The sequence below is a fragment of the Haplochromis burtoni genome, unplaced genomic scaffold (assembly GCF_018398535.1).
Source record: "Haplochromis burtoni strain Fernald_Lab_line unplaced genomic scaffold, NCSU_Asbu1 Contig_52, whole genome shotgun sequence".
NCBI classification, from domain to species: domain Eukaryota; kingdom Metazoa; phylum Chordata; class Actinopteri; order Cichliformes; family Cichlidae; genus Haplochromis; species Haplochromis burtoni.
The window spans coordinates 451,174-474,242 of NW_024582413.1; the positions used below are offsets into that span (position 1 = coordinate 451,174).

A 23,069-nucleotide genomic window follows, 5' to 3' on the forward strand; every position below is an offset into this window, starting at 1 on the left:
GATGAATCAGATTACATTCGATACACTGGTGTACATACACTCACGGGACACAGGTTGCCAGTAAATGGACTCATTCTTATGTAGCACTTTTCTACTCTCCCGGAGTACTCAAAACGCTGTATACAACATGCCCCATTCACACAAGCACTTCTAAACTCAAGTGCAAACTAATAAATATTCACACACATTTACACCCCGATGAACACATCCGAGGGCAACTTGGGGTTAGTATCTTGCCCAAGGATGTTTGGAATGCAGACTGGAATTGAACCACGAACCTTCCACTCAGTAGCGGATCTGCTCTAACACCTGAGCCACACTCACCCCAGTACCAGGTTGGACCCACTTTTGCCTTCAGAACTTCTTTAATTCTTTGTGGTATAGATTCAACAAGGTGCAGCTTTAATCTGAGATGTTGGTCCAGGTTGACATGATGGTATCACAGTCCATTCATGATGGAACGCAGGTTTTCATGTTTATGCAACATTCTGACCTTTTAATCCAAATCCTGCATCAGGTTGAGAAACAACAGACCAGCTAACATTTTTCCAGTCATCTGTTGTTCAGTTTTGGTGAGCCTGTGGAAACCACAGCCTCACCTATCTGTTCTTAGCTGACGGGAGTGGCACCCATGTGGTCTGATGCTGGAGCCCATCTACTTTAAGGTTCAAAATGTGGTGTGTTTAGAGATGCTCTTCTGCATATGTTGGTTTTAATGTTTGAGTTACTTTTACCTTACTAACAGCTTAAAATGGTCGGGCCATTCTTGTCTGACGTCAACAAAGTGTTTTCAACTAGAGAACTGCCGCTTGCTGGACATTTTATTTTTTGGATCCTTCTCTATAAACCGTAGAAATGTTTGTTTGGGTAAATCCCCAAAATATCGTCAATTTCTCAAATACACAGACCATTCCATCAGGTAACAACAACATCAAAGTCACTTTTATGACCTTTCTTTTCCATTTTGTTGCTTGCTTTGAACTTCAGCAGGTTGTGTTGACCATGGCTATATGCCTAAATCCACTCAGCTGCTGCCATGTGGTTGGCTGATTACACATTTGAAGTAACAAGAAGTTGAACAGGTGTACCTAACAAAGTAGCTGGTGAGCATATATGACAGAAAAAAAAGGAAAAGCAGCAGTAAATATAAATCGTGTTTTGTGGACAATTGAAGAATCTTTTTACTTCTGCTCGTCCACATTTGTCACTTTCCGTGACAGCTTAAATGACATGGCGGGGATTGTTTTAAATGCCACGAACATTCAAAACTATACTTACTTTGACTGGGTTACAAACATCTGTGTGTTATTGATGATAGACTACTGTGGAAGTAAATGGATTCGAGGCACTGTGTGCTTCAGATGAGAATAACCTTTAACTTTACCTCAGGGGAGGGTGATACTTCTCATTTCCCCCTTATTACCTATGAGGGGAATTAAACTGCTTCCTTATATAGAAATGGGAACCAGACTGTTTTTCTGTCACCACAAACAAAACTTAGCTGACTTCTAGGTGAAGTTTACCTAGGTTATGTTGTCCACACCCAGACTTACTAGCTCCATCTTGTTAATAAATTACTGGATTTTCTATCAAACAATGACAGATGTTCCCATTAAGTTGATTTATTTCAAACTTTGACGTTACCATAGGGTCATTATTGATGCTGAATTGTTGAAAGGAAGACCTAAATGTTGAAGCAATGAATTTGTGGGCAGAAGTGATGAAATTTTATTAGTAAAGTCATGTGTTGCTCGGAAAAGCAGTAACCTACAGCATTGTTGCGTTTGGCTGAACAGTTGTTAACCCTGTGGGAAGGTTGGCAAACAGGCTGTGAACTCTGTCCTATGTGCTCTTGTTGACTCCTCCTGCTTTCAGAGGATGCAGATCTGTTGGAAGGGTGGATGAGAGAGTGACGTGCATGATGTTCTTATCTGTAGAGCTGAGAAATGGCCACCTATTGCATTGTGTACTCAGTGAGATAGCGTATGGGGAAATACAGCAATAAAGAGAGGGAGTGAGTTTTAAAGAGGCTGTTTGTTCTGTGGCTGTCTCCTTCACAGCGACAGATCATAATGACTTTGGGGACTCAGGTGTTCCTCGTGTCCATATTTCAGGTTTGAGAATAGGATGAACAGATCCCTACAAAGAAAAGAAAGGAAACAAATAGTCACTGTACAAATCTGACATTTGTTTTGTAAAGGACAAATACACCAAATTATGTTAGAAAGCAAGCAACGCTACATGAAAGCTAGAGTTTGATTTTAGGGTATAGCTGTTCAGCTCGTGTTCTGTAAAATAATCATGTGTGTGATTATTGGGGCTGCATTGACAGATCAGTGAATGTCCTCATGTTTCTTGTGAGACTCACATGTTGATGTAAATCACAATGTAGGAGGGATGCCAATTCAGTGTGTCCCCACATAAAGAGGGACACCTAGTCACCATATGAAGACACTGCGGTAAATGTCCTTGTGAGGAGAGTCGTGGTGCTGGATGCCAGTCACTGTTGAATTTCTTGTGGTTCTAGCTTTTGTTTGGTAGTTTTGTGCCTGCTGCTTTTTGATCTCACCACTTGTTTTTAGATTGGGCTCCTGCACAGGAAGTATATCGTTAGCTTCATAGCATAAGTGCCTAAGTCATTTTTTGGTCAAATTGAGATTTTTGCCTAACTTTACTCCCCTACCACTGCTGCATCATCCTGTCCGTCTGAAACACAAAACGCAAAAAAATGACTTAGGCACTTATGCTATGAAGCTAACGATATTCTAAAATGCAATATATTTCCCCTCTTTGCTGTGTGAATGACCTAATTGCTTCTTCTGCCTCTCTGCTTTGTCAGTTTTCATCATTTGCATCAGGACTAGAATAAAAAATGAAACGTGGTTAATGTGCAAACACAGTTAAGTTGACAACGATATGCTTTGATGCCAGCTCTTCAAATGTTTTTTTCATTTCGGGAACCCTAGAGGAAATCTTCAACCGGAAAATAAAAAGAAGGATAAATAAGTAAATCATTGCATGATATTAAGAAAGGCTCACATTTTACCAGAATCCAGCTCTGAAATAAGACACACTTTGTGTCAACTCTAAAAGGCTCCTCATGCCAGGCTGAAAATTAACATAAGGTACTGGAAAATGTTGCAATGTGAGTATTTGCATGAGATAAGAATGAGGTCGTTAAGCTGTGTGTGTGTTTATGCACTGCTGGATATTTGGTATGGCTTTCATTGAGGAGTGTTTGAGAGCAGAGCCATATAAACTGAGCAGTTGGAGCATGAAGAATATGAAGAAGGAGAATGTGAATCTAACTGGAAAACTGACCATCTTAAGGTCTGATAAAGGCATTTTCTTTTCAAACAAAACAAAATTACTGCCTCAATAAAGTGTAAGCATTTAAATACGGTCACTGAAACTCGTAACATGAGCAATAGTAGTGCTACATACTTATTAATCTCGTAACTGAAATTATGGCACCATTGTTCACACTTTACAACTACAGAAGACAATAAAGACAATAAAATGTTCCTGCTCAGTTTCCTTAAGATAGAAACTTAAGGAAACTTTTTTTTATCTTTATAGTTGATCTATCTGCTTCCATAGTTCAGCAGTGTGTCATCCACAATTACCCAACAGTAGTAACGGCATCGCTGGTGTAATATAACGGTAACAATACACGTCTCATGCCTCACTTCCGGAACAAAAAATGAAAAGCTGCAATAAATTTTCCAACGATGAGCTTTTTCATGGCGGTATAAATTAGCAGCCGTGGCCTTGATACTGTAAAATGTGAAAATCAGTGTTGGCTCAGAATGAGAAAGGTCAAGCTGTTCCAGATCTCTTTGTAGGTGTTATACAGGGATCCTTGACCGCAACTATTTTCAGCCATTAAAAGTTAGCAGAGTTGTGGAGTTCTTGTGACAGAGCTATGGAAACGTGGTTCTGTGGAAGGGGAATGTTATTTATGTAGTGTGGTTTGGTTTTTTTATGTTGTAAATTTGAATGCACAGGCTTCCTGGAACGTTAGCATTTTATTAGAGACATGTCAACAGGTAATTATGTTGTATGTGGCACAGAGGACTTTATGGCCACCTGAAGAAGGATTTATTAATCAAGATTCTTAATTAGTTGATATCGGTCTGAATTTCACGTCAATAACAGATCAAAGGATGAGTCTTTGGCACTTGCGACTCAAGATTTCCACATAAAATAAAAGCAGTGGATTTTCTGTAGTCATCACATAAGCAGCCCATGTTAAGGATTACATATGATAGTCAGTGACAGTCACAGAAATCACTTTTGAAATTTTCACTTGAATAGAGTTTTCGTCGCTCTGTCTTAAGACATCCAGTCATCACTTTAAATGCATTTTCTTTCTGATAGTTAAAGGATAATTCTCCGTCAGACTGTCAGCAGGAGATGACAGGAATCTGTGTTTAAATCTGCATTATCATTATTTTCTCATTATGTTTGATTGGGAAATTGTTTCCACAGATACGTTGCTGAGTTTTGTGGTGACAAACAGAGCTCATTGCACTGCATCTTGTTTGATTTGATGTTTTCTCACACTTGTTTTTTGTAATTGCACATGTCAAATTAGTGATGTTGTTTACTTGTGTTTTTTTCTTTCTAAATGTGTTTTCTTAAGATAGTGCGCACACTGAGCTCCTCATGCGTTTGACCATTATGTTTGAAATTCAAGTGAAGCTTTAGCTTTAGTATCTGTTCACTTGCTTTCTGTCTTTACTCGTTTTTGGCTGAATATTATTCCTGCTGTAAGAATCCTTTCAAAAACTATTCCAATATCTTCGCTCTTAGATGAATGGTAATCTTTCTGGCTGTGTTCTTTGAGTCATTTAGTCCCTCTGCTTTAAATACAATTGCAATCATGTATTTCTAGCTTGCATAACTAGCATTATATGACCCTTCCCTCCCCCTCTTCTCCGCCTCATCCCCATGGATGTTCACAGTCTGAGCCCTTTCATTGAGCAATCCTGCACCACTCCCTGGGCCTAGACTCCAGGGGATCCTGTCCTGTCTCCTACCTTTGTTTGAGTCCACAAAGCTACTTTTCATCTCTTAATCACTAAACACTGAAATATACTTCGAAATGATTTCCCCAAGTTAAAGATTTTCTTTGCTACAAATGAGTTGTTGGTAACGTAGATCTGAAAAAACTAAAGATAAGTGGTAATAAAAGCAATTTGTTGAAGTAAACTTTTAGGCTTTTAACTTCGGGAAAAATAGCAAAGGTCTGGGCAGAATTCCTTGTTTTGTTTACTAGCTTCATTGGATTGTCTGAGTGGTTACATAACAACTGCAAATATAATAGAATGCTGTACAGAACATCGCTTCTTTTCATATCCTGACAGGACCAATTTAGCCTGAATAGTCAAACCCATTTCGAAGTGCATAACAGCATGAAAGAAAGAGAGGATACTGTGCAGAGTTTCTGTTTTCATCCAGAGGACTCGGCACTCTTGTGTTCTAATTCTTTGAACGATGGGTCTTTTTAAAGGAAAAAAAACAAACAACTAAATATATTAAAACAAAACAACACAAAAAGAACACCACAAAACATAATGTAGAACTTAAATAAGAAACACATCTCTCATTCAGGTTTTTCCTGCACATCCCATCACTCCATCTCATGTGCTAGTTTCACATTACTTGTTTGCCACTGAGATCACAGAACTCTCATTCTTTTCAAAGTCAGCATGACCTGATCCTGATCCTGGTCCAGGCCTGTAGAGGCCAGAGTTTGATCCAAACGAGCTGAATTAAATGTGAGACAGTGCATCTCAATGGGAGGACAAAGAGAGTAGATTATCAAATTAAAAAGCAACTGTACCAAAGGGAAATATTAGGATACATTGAAAATCCATCGTGAGGTCAAGGTTTGCAGCTGAAGCACTTTTGGCTTTCATGTACTGTATGTGTCATATTCTTTCTGGAAGATAAGACTGGTGCTTTTTTTAGAAACAGTCAGTGAGGCTGTAAAGCATCCACCTGATATGTGTATTGTGGGTTGGTCACTGAGTCACATTGTAAGAGAGATTTATAGTCAATTGATACAATTGGTTAAATATGAGTGGAATTTCTTCAATGTGTATTATTGTTATCTTACAAGTGTTTAGTTGAGATTTCAGTGGGTATATTCATTCTTGTAGGACTTTTAATCTTCTACTTTTATGGTTCTGGCAATTGGTCTATCAGCCTACCATAAAATTGTTACTAGGATAAAAGACTGAGTTTTCCTCTAGTTATATCCTGAAGTTCATCTAGTAATAGATGATTTAAAAAAAAATCCTATCTGCCTTAATTCTTAAGTATAAATCCAACAAACTGCTGGAAACATTCCTGAGAGACTTTGGTCCATGTTGACATGATAACATCACACAGTTGCTGTGGATTTGTCAGCTTCATGATGCATATTTCCCATTTCACCAGGTGCTGCTCTATTGGATTGTGGTTGTGATTCTGGTACCTGCGGAGGCTAAGAAACAAGTTTGAAATGATTTGGATTTGGATTTTCCACTTATGTTACGCCCCACTTAAAAATGAAGTGTTGACTGGGGTGGGTGGTAACACAAAGTGAAAAAAGAAAACATAAACTACTGAAAAATAGATGTCATTAAACACGATTTATTGCACAAAACTACTAAAGTAAAAATGGTATAGAACATAAGTGTCAAACTCTGGCCCGCGGGCCAGATTTGGCCCGCAGCCTAATTACATTTGGCCCGCAAAGCCATACCAAATTACTATTAGAGCTGGCCTACTGGTATTATACAGCTAATATATATATTGTTTAGTATTAAGCTTTGCTTGTTCCATATTCAGTTTTTCAGCAAAATGTGTTTGAGTCCATAAGAAAAGATTAATTCTTATATCTGGAGGAATAAATATATTTCAATAAATATTAACGTTAGCCCGCGACTTTGTTCCAGTTTTGAATTTTGGCCCACTGTGTATTTGAGTTTGACACCCCTGGTATAGAAGATGGTATAGAAGCAAGGTGCTGGAAGCAGCCATCAGACGATGGCTACACTGTGGTTGAAAAGGGATTGGCATGTTCAGCAACAACACCCTGGTAGGCTGTGGCGTGTAAACAATGTTCAGTTGGTACTAAATGGCTCAAAGTGTGCTAAGAAAACACCTCACATCCTTAAACTCCTCTTCTATCTACTAGCCTGAACATTTGATAGTAAGCAGGATGGATACATGCTTCCATGTTCTGCCACTAACATCTGCATGCTGCACCTGAAATTGCTGACCTGATCAGTGTTTTTAAGGTTAATACATACCACCTCATTATACTATAAAATCCCCTATAACTAATACTGAAATGAATGAAAGTTAAACGAATGTAAACGCTACCAAACTGAAATCAGCAAACCCCCAGTGGAAAATAACTGAAACTGAGGATTTGTCTCAGAGCCTCTGAGGGGGGCAGCCCTAATTAACATCGTCACCGTGACCCCTTTGTTGTTTGATGCATTTTTCTTTGCGACTCTTTCGTCATTGATAAGGCGCTAATTGCTCTTTTTCAACTTTCACGTCAATGCAGAGCTAAAATTAGACTTGCACACTCTACCAAAGTCTTCTTCTGTGTTGTTGCTGGCAATAATTATAACCAAAGCCCTGGTCCGTGGGTGGAGGCAGAGCCATTGCAGCTCCGGTACAGTAATGATAAGTGACAGGACAGGCAGCCAATCAGAGGAGGGGATAAAGCTTTTAACCGTGTCAAAGTCTGCAGCTCCCAGTCTGAGATCCCCAGCCACCTGTAGCAGACCAGAGGAGACAGCGCCTGAAGTGAACCGTTAAACACTGTTACGCCCGCCGGACGCGAACTTCATAACCGGCTAACCACCTCTCTGAGGAGCGGCTTTACAAACTATCAGAACAACTTAAAGATGTTTCTCATTTGTCTGTTTGCGGTGTTTCTCTTTGGTTCTGCAGCCAAAGGTGAGTGAAGTTTACTTCCAACGGCGTTAGACACCGTGTAGTTACTGTTTTATTGTTCTGTAGTTGGGATTAAATCTCCACGTGAAGCCTTAATTTGTGATCAACGAAATGTAATTTGAAGTACTTTTAGTTAAAAATAACACACAGTAAAGGTAAAATCTTCCAAATTGTACTTTAATCCGTACAAGCCAAGCAGCAACAATATTAGAATTTATTTTAGGGTCAAAGTAAATATAGCCCCTCTTTAAATTTAGTGCTGAAATAGATACATTACAGAATATTTCGCCTATTTCTAACAAGAAGAAATCTCATTTTACTGTGCACACTGTATGCATCTACAGTTAGATATTTTTATTATAAAATGCAAAGTGGATTTATCATTATTGGTCCCATGATTACATTTACATGACCTGTAGGACAACAAAAGGGATTATTCATACAGTATGGATGAATACTTTAAAAAAAATGTACAAAGATACAAATATCCCACCTTCCCCAAAACGACAAAGTCATTTAAAATACAAGATGTTAGATTTAAACTAAAGTAAATCCTTAACATATTCATACTGCGGTGGATAAGTGGAAGAAAATGGGTGGATGGATATTTATACTGTTACAGTGAGTATACAATGTAGCTGCTACTTAAAAGGATGTTTCTCTTTCCTAATTAGGTTGTTACATTGTTTTTTCAACAGTGTTAATGCAAACAGCTTCATTACTTAATTTCAATTAGAATACGTGATTTATATAAGTTTTTAGTTATATTGAGTTATATTTTACTTATATTGAGGCAAAAAGAATGTAATTGGGCATTCTTGTTTAATTTAATGGTTTGATTTTTCTAAGCACAGAAAGCTCGTGGGGCCGTTGGTGTTGTGTTTAAATCCTTAATAGTGCCATTACTTCAGCTATGATTTAGTTAGACTTTGATTTTTCTGGATGGGTAATGTGGTTTCCAGCGCTTGTGTGGCCAGGAAAATTGTAAATGTTTAGCTATTAACAGGCCATTATGACTGAGACTGATGATTAATGACTCATGGTCAGTGTTCGTGTTCGCCTTTGTTGTACAAATGTTAATAAATCCAGTCTTCGTGTGCAGTAACCAAACTCACCTTCTAAAGAGTTTAAGGCCATTTATTGTCAGTTTGTTTAATAGTCAATTTAGGAAATTAAGGTTGAATGAAGTGCATAAACTTTTTTCTTTGGGTATACTATAATCAAACCACGTGACTTATCCCCAGTAAGTGCTGCACACTCAACTTTTTGTTTTTTAACTAGACTTTCATTGGTGGGGATTTTCCCCAGATAGTTTTGAACCTGACTCAACTCCTTCAGTGTGACTCAAAGCTCTCTGGGGGTGGACTCATGCCAGGGAGAAGGCATCGTTCAAACACCAGGCGACCCCCTGAAGCGCAACACACTCCACACACAAAGTTTACTCTGTGCACCCTCCAAACTGTAGTGAAGCTGCTCAAGTTATTCTGAGAAAAATCTTCACTAGAGCCTTTGTCACTAAACTTAACTGCAGTTAAATAAATCTGTCGCTCTTTCTATTATCTTGCCTCTCAAGTGGATCTTTGTGTTTTAAGCTCCTCGTATGATGACTGAGAGTAATTGTCGCTGTCATGTGCCGGAGTCTCACTTGAAGCCTGCAGGCTGCGTGTTTCTCTTTTCATGTCATGTGTTTACTTCTATAGCGACGCAGTTAAGCAGGAAGGGAGAAAACTGTGGGGAGCTGACGCACTTTAGCGAGTGTGAAGCGGCAGTAAAGAGTCCAGATGAAAAGACCTCCTGAAGGTTGTGCTCCTCCTCCTCTGAAGCTGCCGCCTCATGTTTTTGAGCCTCCTGTATGAAAGCAGCAGAGCACATTCAGTGCCTGTCTCTCCTCTTCCCGCTACTGCTTCCTCTCACGCCATGTGCTGCGTCTTGTCTGTTCCACGTGTCGTGTTTTCAGGCCAGTCATCATTAGGTCAGCATGGCAAACTCAGCAGTTAAGGAACAGATGTGGAAGTTAAAAAAAGGAGTATTTTTCTATTGAGTTTCTCTTGTGGACAGTTTTTGATTCACACATTACTAACCCTGCTTTTGCAACAATCATTTGTCCTACAACACAATTGCCTCTAAGTTATTCTTTGCTTCTGAATAATGGTAATTGTTCTGCCATATTAAACATTCCTATCTGTGCTACTATCTGCTTCACTTTCTCATTTCCCTCCATCCTACCTCTTGGCACCCGGTTTTATATCCACTTCTCATCACGTTTTCGCTGCTGTTTCTTCTCCTTCTTTCCCTCCTCTGTCACAGTGTCCCTGCTGTATCCAGATGGATTAGACCTGCTTCAGGGCAGTAAATCTCACTCTGTAATTGGAAAGCATGTGCTGGCGGAGCTTTAATTGGATATGATATGTGCAGAAGCCCTGCAAGTGAGCTCTTGCTCCAGGGAGCCATCTGTTACTCCCAAGTTGCAGTAAAAGAGCCCTGTTTGCTCACATACAGAGAGTAGAGAACTCATGTCTGTCTGGCTCCTCCCACTGTGGATACCACAAATTGGTCTGTCTGATAAGGAAGGGGCCAAAGAAAAGACTAGAGTATGACATAATCTTCTGGAATGAATAGAAACTCAGATTAGATATCAGGTCAGGTTCATGTATTTATGTATTCATTTATTTAACTCCCACCTCTGCAGTAAATATGTTTCTATGCATGATGGCCAGCACATGTGGGTGTCAGGCATCAAGCAGCAGGAAGAGCTACCGTTCTGACCAAGATTACGTTTATATGATAATCCAGATGTAAGTTAAGTAAAGATTTAGTAATAGACTTTATAACCTGTTTTTGGGTCATAAAAAATAAAATGTGTGATAAAGAATTTAAGAGTTTAATGAAAGGACTTCAAACAATAATGACATACAATAATATACACGCTCCAATGCTAGCCTTTTAGATAGCATTTATTCAAGACATCCAAAATATAAAGATATTTAATATATTCATATATAAGACAATTAAAAATATTAAAGCCTTGCACCTTTATTAACCTACTGATAACCAACCAATAAGAAAAATGCATATTCTTGACTGTGAGCGGATGTTAGATGATGCTGCCTCCAGGTGGGGAATTTACATTTTTCCTTAGCATCCCAAGCCTGTGTGATTGAAGCTATAGCAACAGATTTTATATCAAGTGACAGCAACAACAACCAATCGCTAATTTAAGCTGTCTAGGAATCGACATGTTTTCTTAGAGATGTGTGGTTGTCAGGGGCTCAACAACTGACCTCTAGGCCTGTGTGATTAATGATCACAATCAAATTAAATTTAAGAATAATTTTTTTTTCAACTTTTGCATTTGGGGGCACTTTTGCTTTCATTACAGTAATGCGTCAAAGTGATTCAGCATCATGCCCTTCTATGATTTAGGCTATCAGTTGCATAAATATTAGGTACACCAAGCTTGAATTACTGCAGTTTTCTATCTGAACCAATAAATTCTGGTTTTAAGGTATTGACGAAAAAGTGCAGTAATCCTGGGTGCTGATAGACTGGATTTATTATATAACTTGGAAAAAAAATACTTGCAGTAGTTAAAAAGCTGTAAATGCAAATTGTTTGTTGCTACTAACAAAAAGTTGTCTGTTAATTTACTATTTGCTACTCTTATCAGTTCTGTCTATATACTGTAAATAATTATATGCATATGATTAACTACTCTATCCAGCTTCTGAGGCATCTGTGTGCATCCTCTTATCAGAACTGTTAACATGAGACAGTTAGCTGCATGACTGACTGTTGGTTAATGAATATTAAGTCTCTCTGTGTCCTGTAAGGACGCTCCTGCTCAAGTGGCATCAGCTGTGTAGCTTTGATGTGGCCTCCCTCAGTCCTGGTTTTACCCCTCTGTGGATACAGCAAGAAACTGACCTGTGTGTGTATCTGTCAGTGCTCCATGACATTTAAAACAGCTTTTAAATACCAGGAGGTCATAAAACAGCATGCAAGACTTGTTCGCTCCCATTAACCTACAAAGTGTGCGCAGTAATTAGCTGCGAGCCATGGTCCAGTATGCCTGTAGCATTTTTGCCTTGGAACAGCATGTTTCAGATGTCATTTTAGATGATTTTAGGTGCACGACCACTGCACACACTATTGGCCAGACTCTTCTTTCTCCTTAATGAGATCCTGGCTTCTGGCTTCGGGCTCTTCCTGGCTATTGGGTCACAACCTGTCAGTTCATCTCCTGCTCTGTGTGCAGTCTTTGATCAGCTGGTCCAGCTCTGTGCTGCTGGACGTAATAGACAATTATTTCAAGACTGCAGTTTGCACTAATGAACTGAACGAACAGTTTCATAGCAACACAGAAGAGAGGAGATTCTTTGTCTGCAGCGCTGTACTGTTCCTTCTAGATTCCACTGGCCCTCGCCCAGTGTTATCGGCAATGACGACCATGTATTATCTGGGAGTGGCAGCATTGAGAGGAAGTTAAGGATGTGTGTTTGGGGAACAGGATCTAACGGTCTGTTCATGAGCAGGTAAAGCCCTGAACTGAAACATGAGCATCAGTGCCAAAGTCTTGTTCTGTCTCTTTCTATTTCTGTGAGTAAATTGAAGTCTGGCGAAGCTTCAGCAGCTAGAAACAAACATCTCCTTGACTACAGATAAACTTCTCCATTGTGCTTGTTTGATGTTAGCATTGAGAAAATAAAGGGAAAGATAAAGGTGGACAGTCACAGGAGCTTTTAGCGATAGTTTATTAAACATCCTTATTGGAATCGGAGCAAAGCCGGACCTTCTTATCCATATCCTCCCGAGTGTGTGTTCACAGGTCGACCTTAACCCCACTTGTCACCCTGCCTGTCCCAGTCATCTCTTTTATATTTGCAGGGGATTACCCGGCTGTAGGCTAAATCCTTAGAGACAAGGCTGCCTGTTAGGCTTGCAACACAGAGTGTGCTCTTAATTACTCTTCTTTCAACAATACTACTCACTGATTGTCTGTTTGGACTGGGTCTTGGGTTTTTGGTAACCTTTTCCATTATGGCAACTTGCCAACTGAAAAATAAAGGCCTTAGGCTGGGCCTTACTACACGTAGTTTGGAAATGATGTGGTCTGTGGTCAGGCGGGCACAATTTGTTGCTATTGTGCCATCAGTCTTCAGCCAGGACGTCATCAAAGTGTACTGTTCTGTACGGACTTTTTCAGACAATGTTTCCATGTGAATGGAATTGGAGAAGCGGCAATAAACAAACAATAATATGAAAATGAGGACAAAAAGAGAACCATTATATTTGTGTTTCTCATGACATATGCATTCATATCCGTGACACCCTATTGTCTGTTACTTCCCTCTGTCCATAAACAAACTATTGTTTTTATGATGTGACCGTAGCATGCACTAATCTTCATTCAGATAAATATCCGAACACTCAATGTATCAGCAACGCTTTTAGATATTACCATCCCTGCATTTTGGTTCCAGTTTCTTTCCAAGTATTAAGCTGTAAGCAAGAGATAAGATGAGACAGAGCTCTGACAAATCACGACTATTGCTTCTGAAAGCAAGATATTTATTTTGTTCCCTTGTCATAAAAGCGAGAATGAATAACAGAAAATAAACAATAAATCAAACATTTGCGTTGGTATCTGCTGTTTGCCAAATCATTATGTTAAACTTAAATATCGACCCAGAATTTCACAATCAGTACAACCCTACTTTAAATGGCTGTTAAAGTACACCGCTAAATTCAATTACTTTTTACTGCTGCCAAGACATTTATCTATAACTAATCCTCAAACGGACAAAGTGCTTTCATGTCTTGGTAATTAAATCTGCATTTCATTTAGTTATTGCCACATCAGTGTTTGTAAACAATATGTCCCGCAGACGAAGCCAGATGTCTTTAAATGCCTGAGTTGTTTTTCCAGTTTTGCGTGGCCAAAGTGGCAGATAGTTATTAAATAACATGCGGTAATGAACCTCTTGGTTTGTTTATGTGATTATGGCATTGCATGTGAACATACTTCCCATTCAAGTGCAGTGGTTATATTGCATTTATATGTATATATCCTTCTCCTCTGCAGCTCATGGTGTCAGTATTCGGTGATTTAAATTAAGATTAGATATAAGTTGTGATTTGATTTGTAAGATTTTGTATTAACCCAATCAAAACATTACAGCTTTGTTACAACAATGCCAGAAACCTGACCCCAGTGACCTTAAAATGAATAACCATTAATCATTGATAGTTAAGTACTGTTAACTAGCAACAGGCCTCTGGGTGTGAAAAAGGAAGAGACAAATTTGACAGAGAGAGGCAGTCAATTGATTTGGACTTTGATGTTAAAACTCCAAATGTTCAACTCCATCCTAAAATTGACAGATTAAAAAAACTGTTTTTGTGTCTATAGTTGATTTGTTGCATCGTAAAAGGAAGCGGTGCATTTTTTTTAACTCATCCATCTCTCCAACAAGACTACTCGAGCATTATTGGCAGTGACCAAAATGCTAAAGTCGATGTTTCAAAAGTCAGAGCTGAGGAACAAATGGGTGATGTCATGGTGGTTTAATATACAGTCTGTGACTAACACTCACCATTACTTTGACAGTAAAAAGAAAAACCACTTCCCAATTGATGACTATTGACACATTAGGTACAGCTAAAATGAACAAAATAAAATACATATTGTACTTTTTAATGCTTTCTTTCTGGCGGCAGTGTAAGGCCAAGAGATTTCACATCTGTTAAAAATGATTTTAAAGATTGGATGTCGTGACGCTGCGGTTGGGATACTGCGGTGGGTACTATTATCTCTCCATATCTCCAAATTTGGAAACTTATTTGAGAGCATTGGGTTAGCATACATTTGCTTGCCAATTAGCTCTGAGCACAACTGTAGCTAATGTTAGGAATGGTAAATGGTAAATGGCCTGCATTTGTATAGCGCTTTACTCAGTCCCTAAGGACCCCAAAGCGTTTTACACTACATTCAGTCATTCACCCATTCACACACACATTCACACACTGGCAATGGCAAGCTACATTGTAGCCACAGCTGCCCTGGGGCGCACTGACTTTAGTTCCTTATTTTAAATGACATTGATACATATTTACCAAGGCGATACTTAAAAACTACTGCAACTCATGGAGACTGCCTGTAAACTTTCCAATCTGACCAGTATATAGAAATACTGATAACAAACGATAAGGCTCTTTGACAAAGTTTACTATGACTCCTTATGACTTTAGTTCCTTATTTTAAATGACATTGATACATATTTACCAAGGCGATACTTAAAAACTACTGCAACTCATGGAGACTGCCTGTAAACTTTCCAATCTGACCAGTATATAGAAATACTGATAACAAACGATAAGGCTCTTTGACAAAGTTTACTATGACTCCTTATACTTAGAATAAGTGCTACTATTTATTTATTTTTTGCTACTTCTATGGGGTCAACAAGATTAATTGCAATTGTAGAATAATGCTGTGTGCTAAATTGGCAGTGCTACTAAAATGTTCAGAATTTGCAGTGCCTCAAATCAGCACGAAAATGCACCTGCTGCTGGCAGTGACATTAACTCGGCTGTAGTGGAGTCACGCACCTGACAGGATGGTGTGCTTAGCTGAAACTGGCTGTTTAGTTTCAGTTAAAGCAAAACAGTTTTTAAAAAAATGATTAAAAACTTTACGTACTTTTGATAATAAATATTATTAATAAATAATTTTGACATAAATTTGATGTGAGATTGTAGAGAGTTGAAGATATGCAGGAATGATGTAAAAAGGTACAAATTGAACCTTCATCTTTAGTTGTTCTTGGAAACACGTCTGCATTATATCTTATTAAAATTTCACTGAGAATGTAACATCACTGCATGACTGGCTGGATCTGATTTAAGAGGTTTTTCCATTAATCTAAATCTCTGGTTATCCAGTAAGATTAATAAGATGTATTTAAGCCATGATCTTGAATATCCAGGAACTGATATGCATTTCGTAGCAATGATTTCATGCTCTGTTGCCTCATATATCAATATCTAGTTCTGCCACTCCTTTAATTTATGATCACTGAAAATGTCAACTGTGACAGTTGAATTTCAACTATAATTTGTTACTTCTTTATCTATTTAACTGCTCAATGTCTTATTTTTGTCTTCCAGTACATGACTTTTGAGGTTGGGTATAGGTGTGTGCTCACTGAATGCATCACAGGGTGTGTCATGTTGGAGCCTCTGGTTTTTCATCTTTAAATGAGCCTCGGTTACTAAGTGATAAAGACATTAGGTCACACACTGGCCTTGTGCACACAGTGTAATCAAATCAAGCTCAGGATCTGATATTAGTCTTGATTTTTTCACCACTGGAGAAAACTATTTGTGTTTTCTCCATCTGACTCCTGGCAGTAGAATATCTATCCTCTCTGGCTGCTGAAAAAACATGCTTTGAATGTAATCACTCATTATCAAAGACCGCCTACTGTTTGTACTGTTCCTAAAGAATGGGAACAGGCTAAATAAGAACAGGCGTCAGAACAGCACAGTGAACAAACAGAAGGCAGCTTGTTTACGGTAGTTCTTATCAACAAATTCAGTATTTTTTTCAACTGTTCTATGTGCTGTGTTTTAGATTTTTATTTAAGTCATGACCTCGTGTGATTACAGCTTAAAGTCCTTGTCCATCAAAGTAACAGGGTCAACTGTTGCTGTGGTGGACAGTCCTGTCGACTTTACTGTTTAGGTTGGCTCTCATTGTGTGGTTTTCAGCAGGATAATTCTGCAAATTTCAGTTAAAAAAGGATCTCTGTACAAGTTTGAGATGGTTTTGACTTATGCAGAGGAGGGGTAGTGGATATGTTGTAAAGATGTTTAGCATGGAGCTACCAGGCAGGAGGAAAAGAGGAAGACAACAGATGAGATTTATGGATGTAGTGAAGAAGGACAAGCAGAAGGCTGGTATGACAGAAGAGGATGCTAGGGATGGGGTTTGGTTGAGATGGAGGTAGATGATGTGCTATTGGAGCAGCAACTAGCTGGTGAAAGAAGTGGAGTATTTACGACGTAAAGAAGGACAAGAAATGCTAGAAAGAAAAAACACACACACTTTAGTCAGTAGACATACCTGTTGGACAAAAACACAACGTCAAATTTTATTTGTGACTGAATACTCTTGAACATTCATTTATATATTGTTGATAAAATTGTACATAAGTAACACATTTTTGTTTTAAAACCTCATCAACTATTTTACTGAAAGGTGATGCAATTTGGTGTTTTCAGCATACTTGCCTAGACGCCACAGCAGCAGAAGTCCTTTCATTTTTAATCTAGAGTAAAGGGCATCTGGACTTGAAAAGCATTGATAACATTTTCAATGTCAATTTAATTCAGTCCACGAGTAAACAACTACCTGCTCCACTACAGGTGGGATTGATTTAAATAGGAGAGTGTCTTTTCTTTTAGACATTGGATGTTTAGCATTAAAATCTGGACTAAACACTTATGCCTGAATTATACCTGAATCTATGTCGTAACTTGGGGCATAACCGATAACCCCTCTTAAGCTTACACCACAACCTTCCACGCCATTCAGTCAGTGCGGACTTCATCGGTCCGACATGTAGTTACATTTCTTGGGAGGGGCACTTCAGGTTACGTGGAAGGTTATGGCAGATTTAAGAAGGCTTTTCGGTTGCATTGTAAGTTATGACGTAGATTTCCCACTAAAGAATAGTTGAGGCAGTATATATATATCTGTCCTATACATGCCCTTTTTAAAAAAAATCATTTTACTGTGGCAAGCTTTGGACTTGAAGAGAAGGTAAAAATCTGATTATTTTTGTGCTTTTGTGTTCATTCTAGGAGAAACAACTGAATCAAATCCAAGCAGTGCCCTCACAGACGGCGGCTTGACAACTGCTTCAGAAGTGACTAGAGCAACAGAAAGTACTACTCGAGAATTCACAACTGTGCACACAACTCTGACCAATGCAGAGACAATTAATCTGAGCACTCAGTCCATGATCACTACTAATACTACGGTTACTGAGAACGGTACTGTGACCACTGGCAGCCCAGCTCCCTCTCCATCACCTCCAACCAATGACACAAGCATGTCGACTGCAAGGCCAGGGACGAGCAATCCTACCAGCGATAGCGAGACTGCAAATACAACCACGGTTCCTGTTCCAGCCACGAATCAAACAATGAGCACAAGTACATTGATCCCACACACAACTACCAACATATCTCTAAGTACACCACACTCCACCAATGGCACAACTGGAAGTACATCAATCACACAGACTAACAATGACACCACTAGTAGCACAGCAGTTACAGACACTGGGAACGGCACAATGATGACATATTCAACCACCTACACAACTCATAGTACACCGTACACCAACAATGACACATCTGCGAGCACAACAGTGACAAACTCAACCTCTCACACAATTGCAAGTACGCCTGTGACCCAGACTAGCAATGACACCACTGTTAGCACGCCAATGACCAACACCAGCAATGACACAACTACAGTTATGCCAATCACAAACTCAACCTCTCACACAATTGCAAGTACACCAGTCACCCAGACTAACAACACCACTGCCAGTACACCAATTACAAACACCAGCAATAACACATCTACAAGTGCACCAGTGACAAACTCAACCTCTCACACAATTGCAAGTACACCTGTGACCCAGACTAACAATGACACCACTGTTAGCACACCAATGACCAACACCAGTAATGACACAACTACAGTTATGCCAGTCACAAACACAACCATCAACATAACTGCAAGTACACCAGTCACCCAGACTAACAACAACACCACTGCCAGTACACCATTTACACACACAAGCAACAGCACGGCTATGGTTACATCTCCCACAAGCAACCATTCAACTAACATTACTCCAGTCACACCCACAAGCAACAACACAACTTTTATTACAGCAACTACACCACTAAGCAACATCACAACTTCAACTACTGAAGAAACCAGCAACAGCACAGCAATTACAACAACACTCACCCCAGTAAGCTCTACAGCTGTGTTAACTCCAACTACTCAACCAAACACTACTAACACCTCTCCTGAGACTGCTGCATCTACTACCGCACCCTTGTCCTCAACTGCTGCCATAAACACAACACTCACAGCTGGAACCTCACCCTCTTCACCCACCACCATCTCCAACTCCAGCTCTTTCCCTCCAAGCACCTCCCCAGGCAATAGCACCGTACCCCCCAGTGGAAATGCCACCACCCTTAGTCCCTCAACAGCAAGCTCAGGAGGTAATACTAACAGCATGATACATGTTGATGTGTTCTTGTAAATAATATACTATAACATGGAGGTGAGAAGGAAATTCATGATAATCCATCCAGTATTTCATGAGAGTGCATACTAGGATATAGGTTAAAGTAAGGTATTGTGTTTATTAAATATGCATATTCACGCAGTACCATACTTTAATACCCATATCCATGTATTTTCTATCTCTATCTCTATTTCTGATCTGATTGTTTCTCTTCTTTTGATGATATAGTGACAAATCACACTGCAGTAACCGCAACTACAACTCTTTCAACTGAAGCTAGTGGCATTACAACTGCCATTCCAACCACCGTCTCTAACATCACAACCACCACCCTGCAACCAACGCAGATCACTACCAGCAGCCAAACCACTCCAGCTCCACCCACCACTACGCAGAGTCCAGTCATAGGTTTGTACCTTTAAATTGCTTTTCCATAGACTAGAATACACATTATGAAATCAGACATGCACCTTGACATGAATAATAATGTTCCCACATATCCTGGAGATATAAAGAAGCAACTTGCAAAAAAATGTTATTTAAAAGCTGTATATAACTTCTTTTTGTGCTCACTCCATGTGGCCAAAAAAGGTATTTTGTAATTAACAAAACAGAAATAACATTTGTTTATGGGATACATTTTCTTTTCTTGCTTGCCAGTGTGTCCAGCTGTCCCATGTCCACTTGAAAGCGTCTGTCTTAATGGCACTTGCCAGTGTCTCACTGGTACCTACCTGCTGAATGGACATTGTGTACCTGGTAAAAAAAATGAAAACATTTTATGTCTGTTCAGACAAAAAGTCTAATGCGTAAATGAAAGTGTAATTTGGTGTTAATAGTGAATTTGTCGCCTTATATTCTCTTTTCCTCTTCATCACGCAGCCCATGTGTTCCCAGGGAGGCTTCATCTTACCACCTTAACATTTCAAAATGAAATGTTCAACAGGTCTTCAAAGATATTCCAGATGACGGCTGCTGAAATTTCAGCAAAAGTAGGTTATGAAGACAGAAACATGTTGGGTAGCTCTAGAATTTGTCAACTTAATCAATAAACTGTGTTTATTCTGTTTCACAGCTTAGCGATATCCTCAAGAAACAGCCAGGGTATATCCGGTCTGATGTTGTGCAACTTGAGTGAGTACATGTTTCACTTTCCTGTTATACAAAGATGCGATGCCACATGTTAAAAAAGGTGTCTAACCTCTGTTGGTTGTTTTCTATAAATCTCCAGACCAGGTAGCGTGCAAGCAACTGTAAATAATGTGTTTAGTGACACCACTGAAAATCAAACTACCGTTAATAACGCCATAAATGAAGCTATAAAAACTTCCACTGGACTTCTGGGTCAAGCTACATATACAAGTAAATGCTGACTACATTCTATACAAGTCAAGTGATCAGTTAATAACGTATCTTTGATTTACATAGCCTGTTCTGTTCTCGCCCCTTCTTAGGTATAAACCTGTGTGAGCTGAGCCCATTACCTTGTGAAGTCTCCACTACAGTATGCACAAATACAAATGGCCAGGCTGCATGTGCCTGTAAAGATGGCTACATCTCCAATGTGTACTCAAACACTAGTTGCAAAGGTAAAAGTGACTATTTCGGATTATTACTTTTTCCGTAATCCAGACCTGTGTTGGATTTAAATGAGGAAACTACCACATGCTCTAGTATTTACATCAAGTCTTTAATGTTTTTTTTGCCTTCACAACATCCTGCTGCAATAGTATTATACATTAAAGGCTCATGCATGGACCACTAAAGCTGACCACCTGCAGCTTTTAAGACTAAGCTCAAGCGAAATTTCCCGAGCTCGTCTACAGTCACGAGAACTGTAACAAAACCTTCTTATCCTTGCAAAAAAAATTCTGTGTGGGAATGAGAAGAAGAATCAACAGGGAGTGAGACTCACGTACAAGGTCAAGAGCTATAGCCTTTTCTCCATGCCGACCCCTGACACTTCCTTCATTTATCTCTCTAATTCATTTCTTTTTAATGGGGATGTTTCCCTGGAAACATGTGGAAGAATTGCAGCTTTGCCTCTGTGTGTAGGGTTGTGACCAAGGAGATCGGCTATAGGAAATACTGTTAAAGAATAAGACCGTAGGCCTCAAACAAATCCAGCATACAACTCGTAAACTGTTTAATAGCAAGCCTTTAAGTGAAGAGACTCCCAGAGTGCTCCTATTTTTGGATGTGCCATCATGAGCGCTAAATGTTTCTGTCCGGCGAATCTGAAACATTCATTGGTCAAAACATTATCTCTATGTTACAATTGCTATTTCTTTTTGCAGCGTGTCCAAGCGGACAGAGGCCAGTGGGAGAAGTGTGTGAAGCGTAAGTACACACATTTTTTAATTCTGTCTACTGGTTTTGCACGTCTTCCCACTGGTGCACAGTGTTTAAATATGGCTCCCCCATGTGGATTTATTGTTGAACTCCATTATGGTTCTGGGGAGTTCTGAAATGTGAATGTCACTGTGCTTTCTTTCAGATGTCCCTTTGGGTATGCTGGATTCAACTGCAATGACTGTGAGTATAACATCAGTATTACAAAGGGGAAATACTAAAGAAGCAGAACTCATATAGACTGCACAGTATGTGGACTGGTTCCTATATAGCGATTTTCTGCTTTCCCAGAGTACTCAAAGAGCTCTATACAACATGCCACATTCACCCATTCACACAAACACTGTCTTCTATGTTTGTTTTAGTGCTTAGTTAGTGCTTTCTAACTACCATTCACACACATTCATACTCTGATGGATGCATTGGAGAGCATCTTGGGGTTAGTATCTTGCCCAAGGATATTTGGAATGCAGACTAGTGGGAGCCAGGGATCGAACTACCAACCTTCCGATCAGTAGATTATTTAAATATATATCTGAGATTTCTAACTAGGATATATTAATACTTAAGGGAATACTTCTGAAGTAGCCACAGGGATATGTTAAAAGTTCTACTGTTTAGTTGAATAACTAAGTGGCTCTAAATATGTTAGACAGGCAAAGGTTATACATATGGGATTAAAATAAAGGGCTGTCAAAAAGTATTTACCCGCTTCCTGATTTCTTTTGTCACACATGTTTCAACTCATCAAACTGATTGTAATATTGGACAAATATCACCAGAGTAAATACAAAATGCTGTTTTTAAAAGGTGATTTCATTTGCCATATCAAATCTTTGTGTTCCCCAAGACTTTTGATGAGACAAAAGTTTAACCTTTCAGAAGGTTACTAGAGCTATTGTCCTAGTCAAATTCAGGTCCATGGCGTGAATTGAAATGGCTGGAAAAACCTCCAATGTGGCTGAATAAAAACAATTCTGCAAAGAAGAGTGAGCCAACATTTCTCCACAGTGAAGTAAAAGACTCATTGTCTGTTTCTGCAAATGCTTGATTGAAGCACTTGCTCCCAGTGGTGTTACTAATTTTCTCGGGTTATGATTAGCTAATATTACAATTCGTTTGGTGATCTGAAAGTTACACAGTAGTCAAATCGATGAATGGTTTTGTAAGATTAAAGTAGAATACATCCAGTTTAAAATGAGTTTCAATAAGTACAAAATGATGAATAGTGTTGATGAAGGTGCTCTTGGGTCCATCTGACAGCACAATGTTTTCAATTGTGTCTTCACAGCGGCCTTGCTGGCAGTGGTGATCATTTCCTGCGTACTAGGAGGAATTCTACTCATTCTTATCCTGGCTTTGCTCATATACTGCTGCTGGTAAGAATATTATAGATCACCTATACACCCCCCCCCC

The 23,069-nt window shown here is 39.2% G+C and overlaps 1 protein-coding gene across 3 annotated transcripts in view; it reads left to right on the forward strand.

Moving 5' to 3' along the window:
* The first annotated feature begins 7,752 nt into the window (after nucleotides 1-7,752).
* Nucleotides 7,753-23,069, forward strand: part of si:ch211-198m17.1 (uncharacterized threonine-rich GPI-anchored glycoprotein PJ4664.02) — a 19,106-nt gene continuing 3,789 nt past the window's right edge. For 2 of the 3 annotated variants that reach the window (XM_014333447.2, XM_005921871.3), the window contains exons 1-11: nucleotides 7,753-7,965; nucleotides 17,827-19,275; nucleotides 19,530-19,709; nucleotides 19,962-20,060; nucleotides 20,184-20,293; nucleotides 20,377-20,435; nucleotides 20,533-20,663; nucleotides 20,756-20,890; nucleotides 21,599-21,641; nucleotides 21,799-21,836; nucleotides 22,945-23,032. In XM_014333447.2, coding sequence (XP_014188933.1) covers nucleotides 7,914-7,965; nucleotides 17,827-19,275; nucleotides 19,530-19,709; nucleotides 19,962-20,060; nucleotides 20,184-20,293; nucleotides 20,377-20,435; nucleotides 20,533-20,663; nucleotides 20,756-20,890; nucleotides 21,599-21,641; nucleotides 21,799-21,836; nucleotides 22,945-23,032 — 2,384 coding nt within the window. In that variant the 5' untranslated portion in view covers nucleotides 7,753-7,913. The remainder of the gene's footprint in view (nucleotides 7,966-17,826; nucleotides 19,276-19,529; nucleotides 19,710-19,961; nucleotides 20,061-20,183; nucleotides 20,294-20,376; nucleotides 20,436-20,532; nucleotides 20,664-20,755; nucleotides 20,891-21,598; nucleotides 21,642-21,798; nucleotides 21,837-22,944; nucleotides 23,033-23,069) is intronic. The other variant, XM_005921873.2, reaches the window with a different exon arrangement.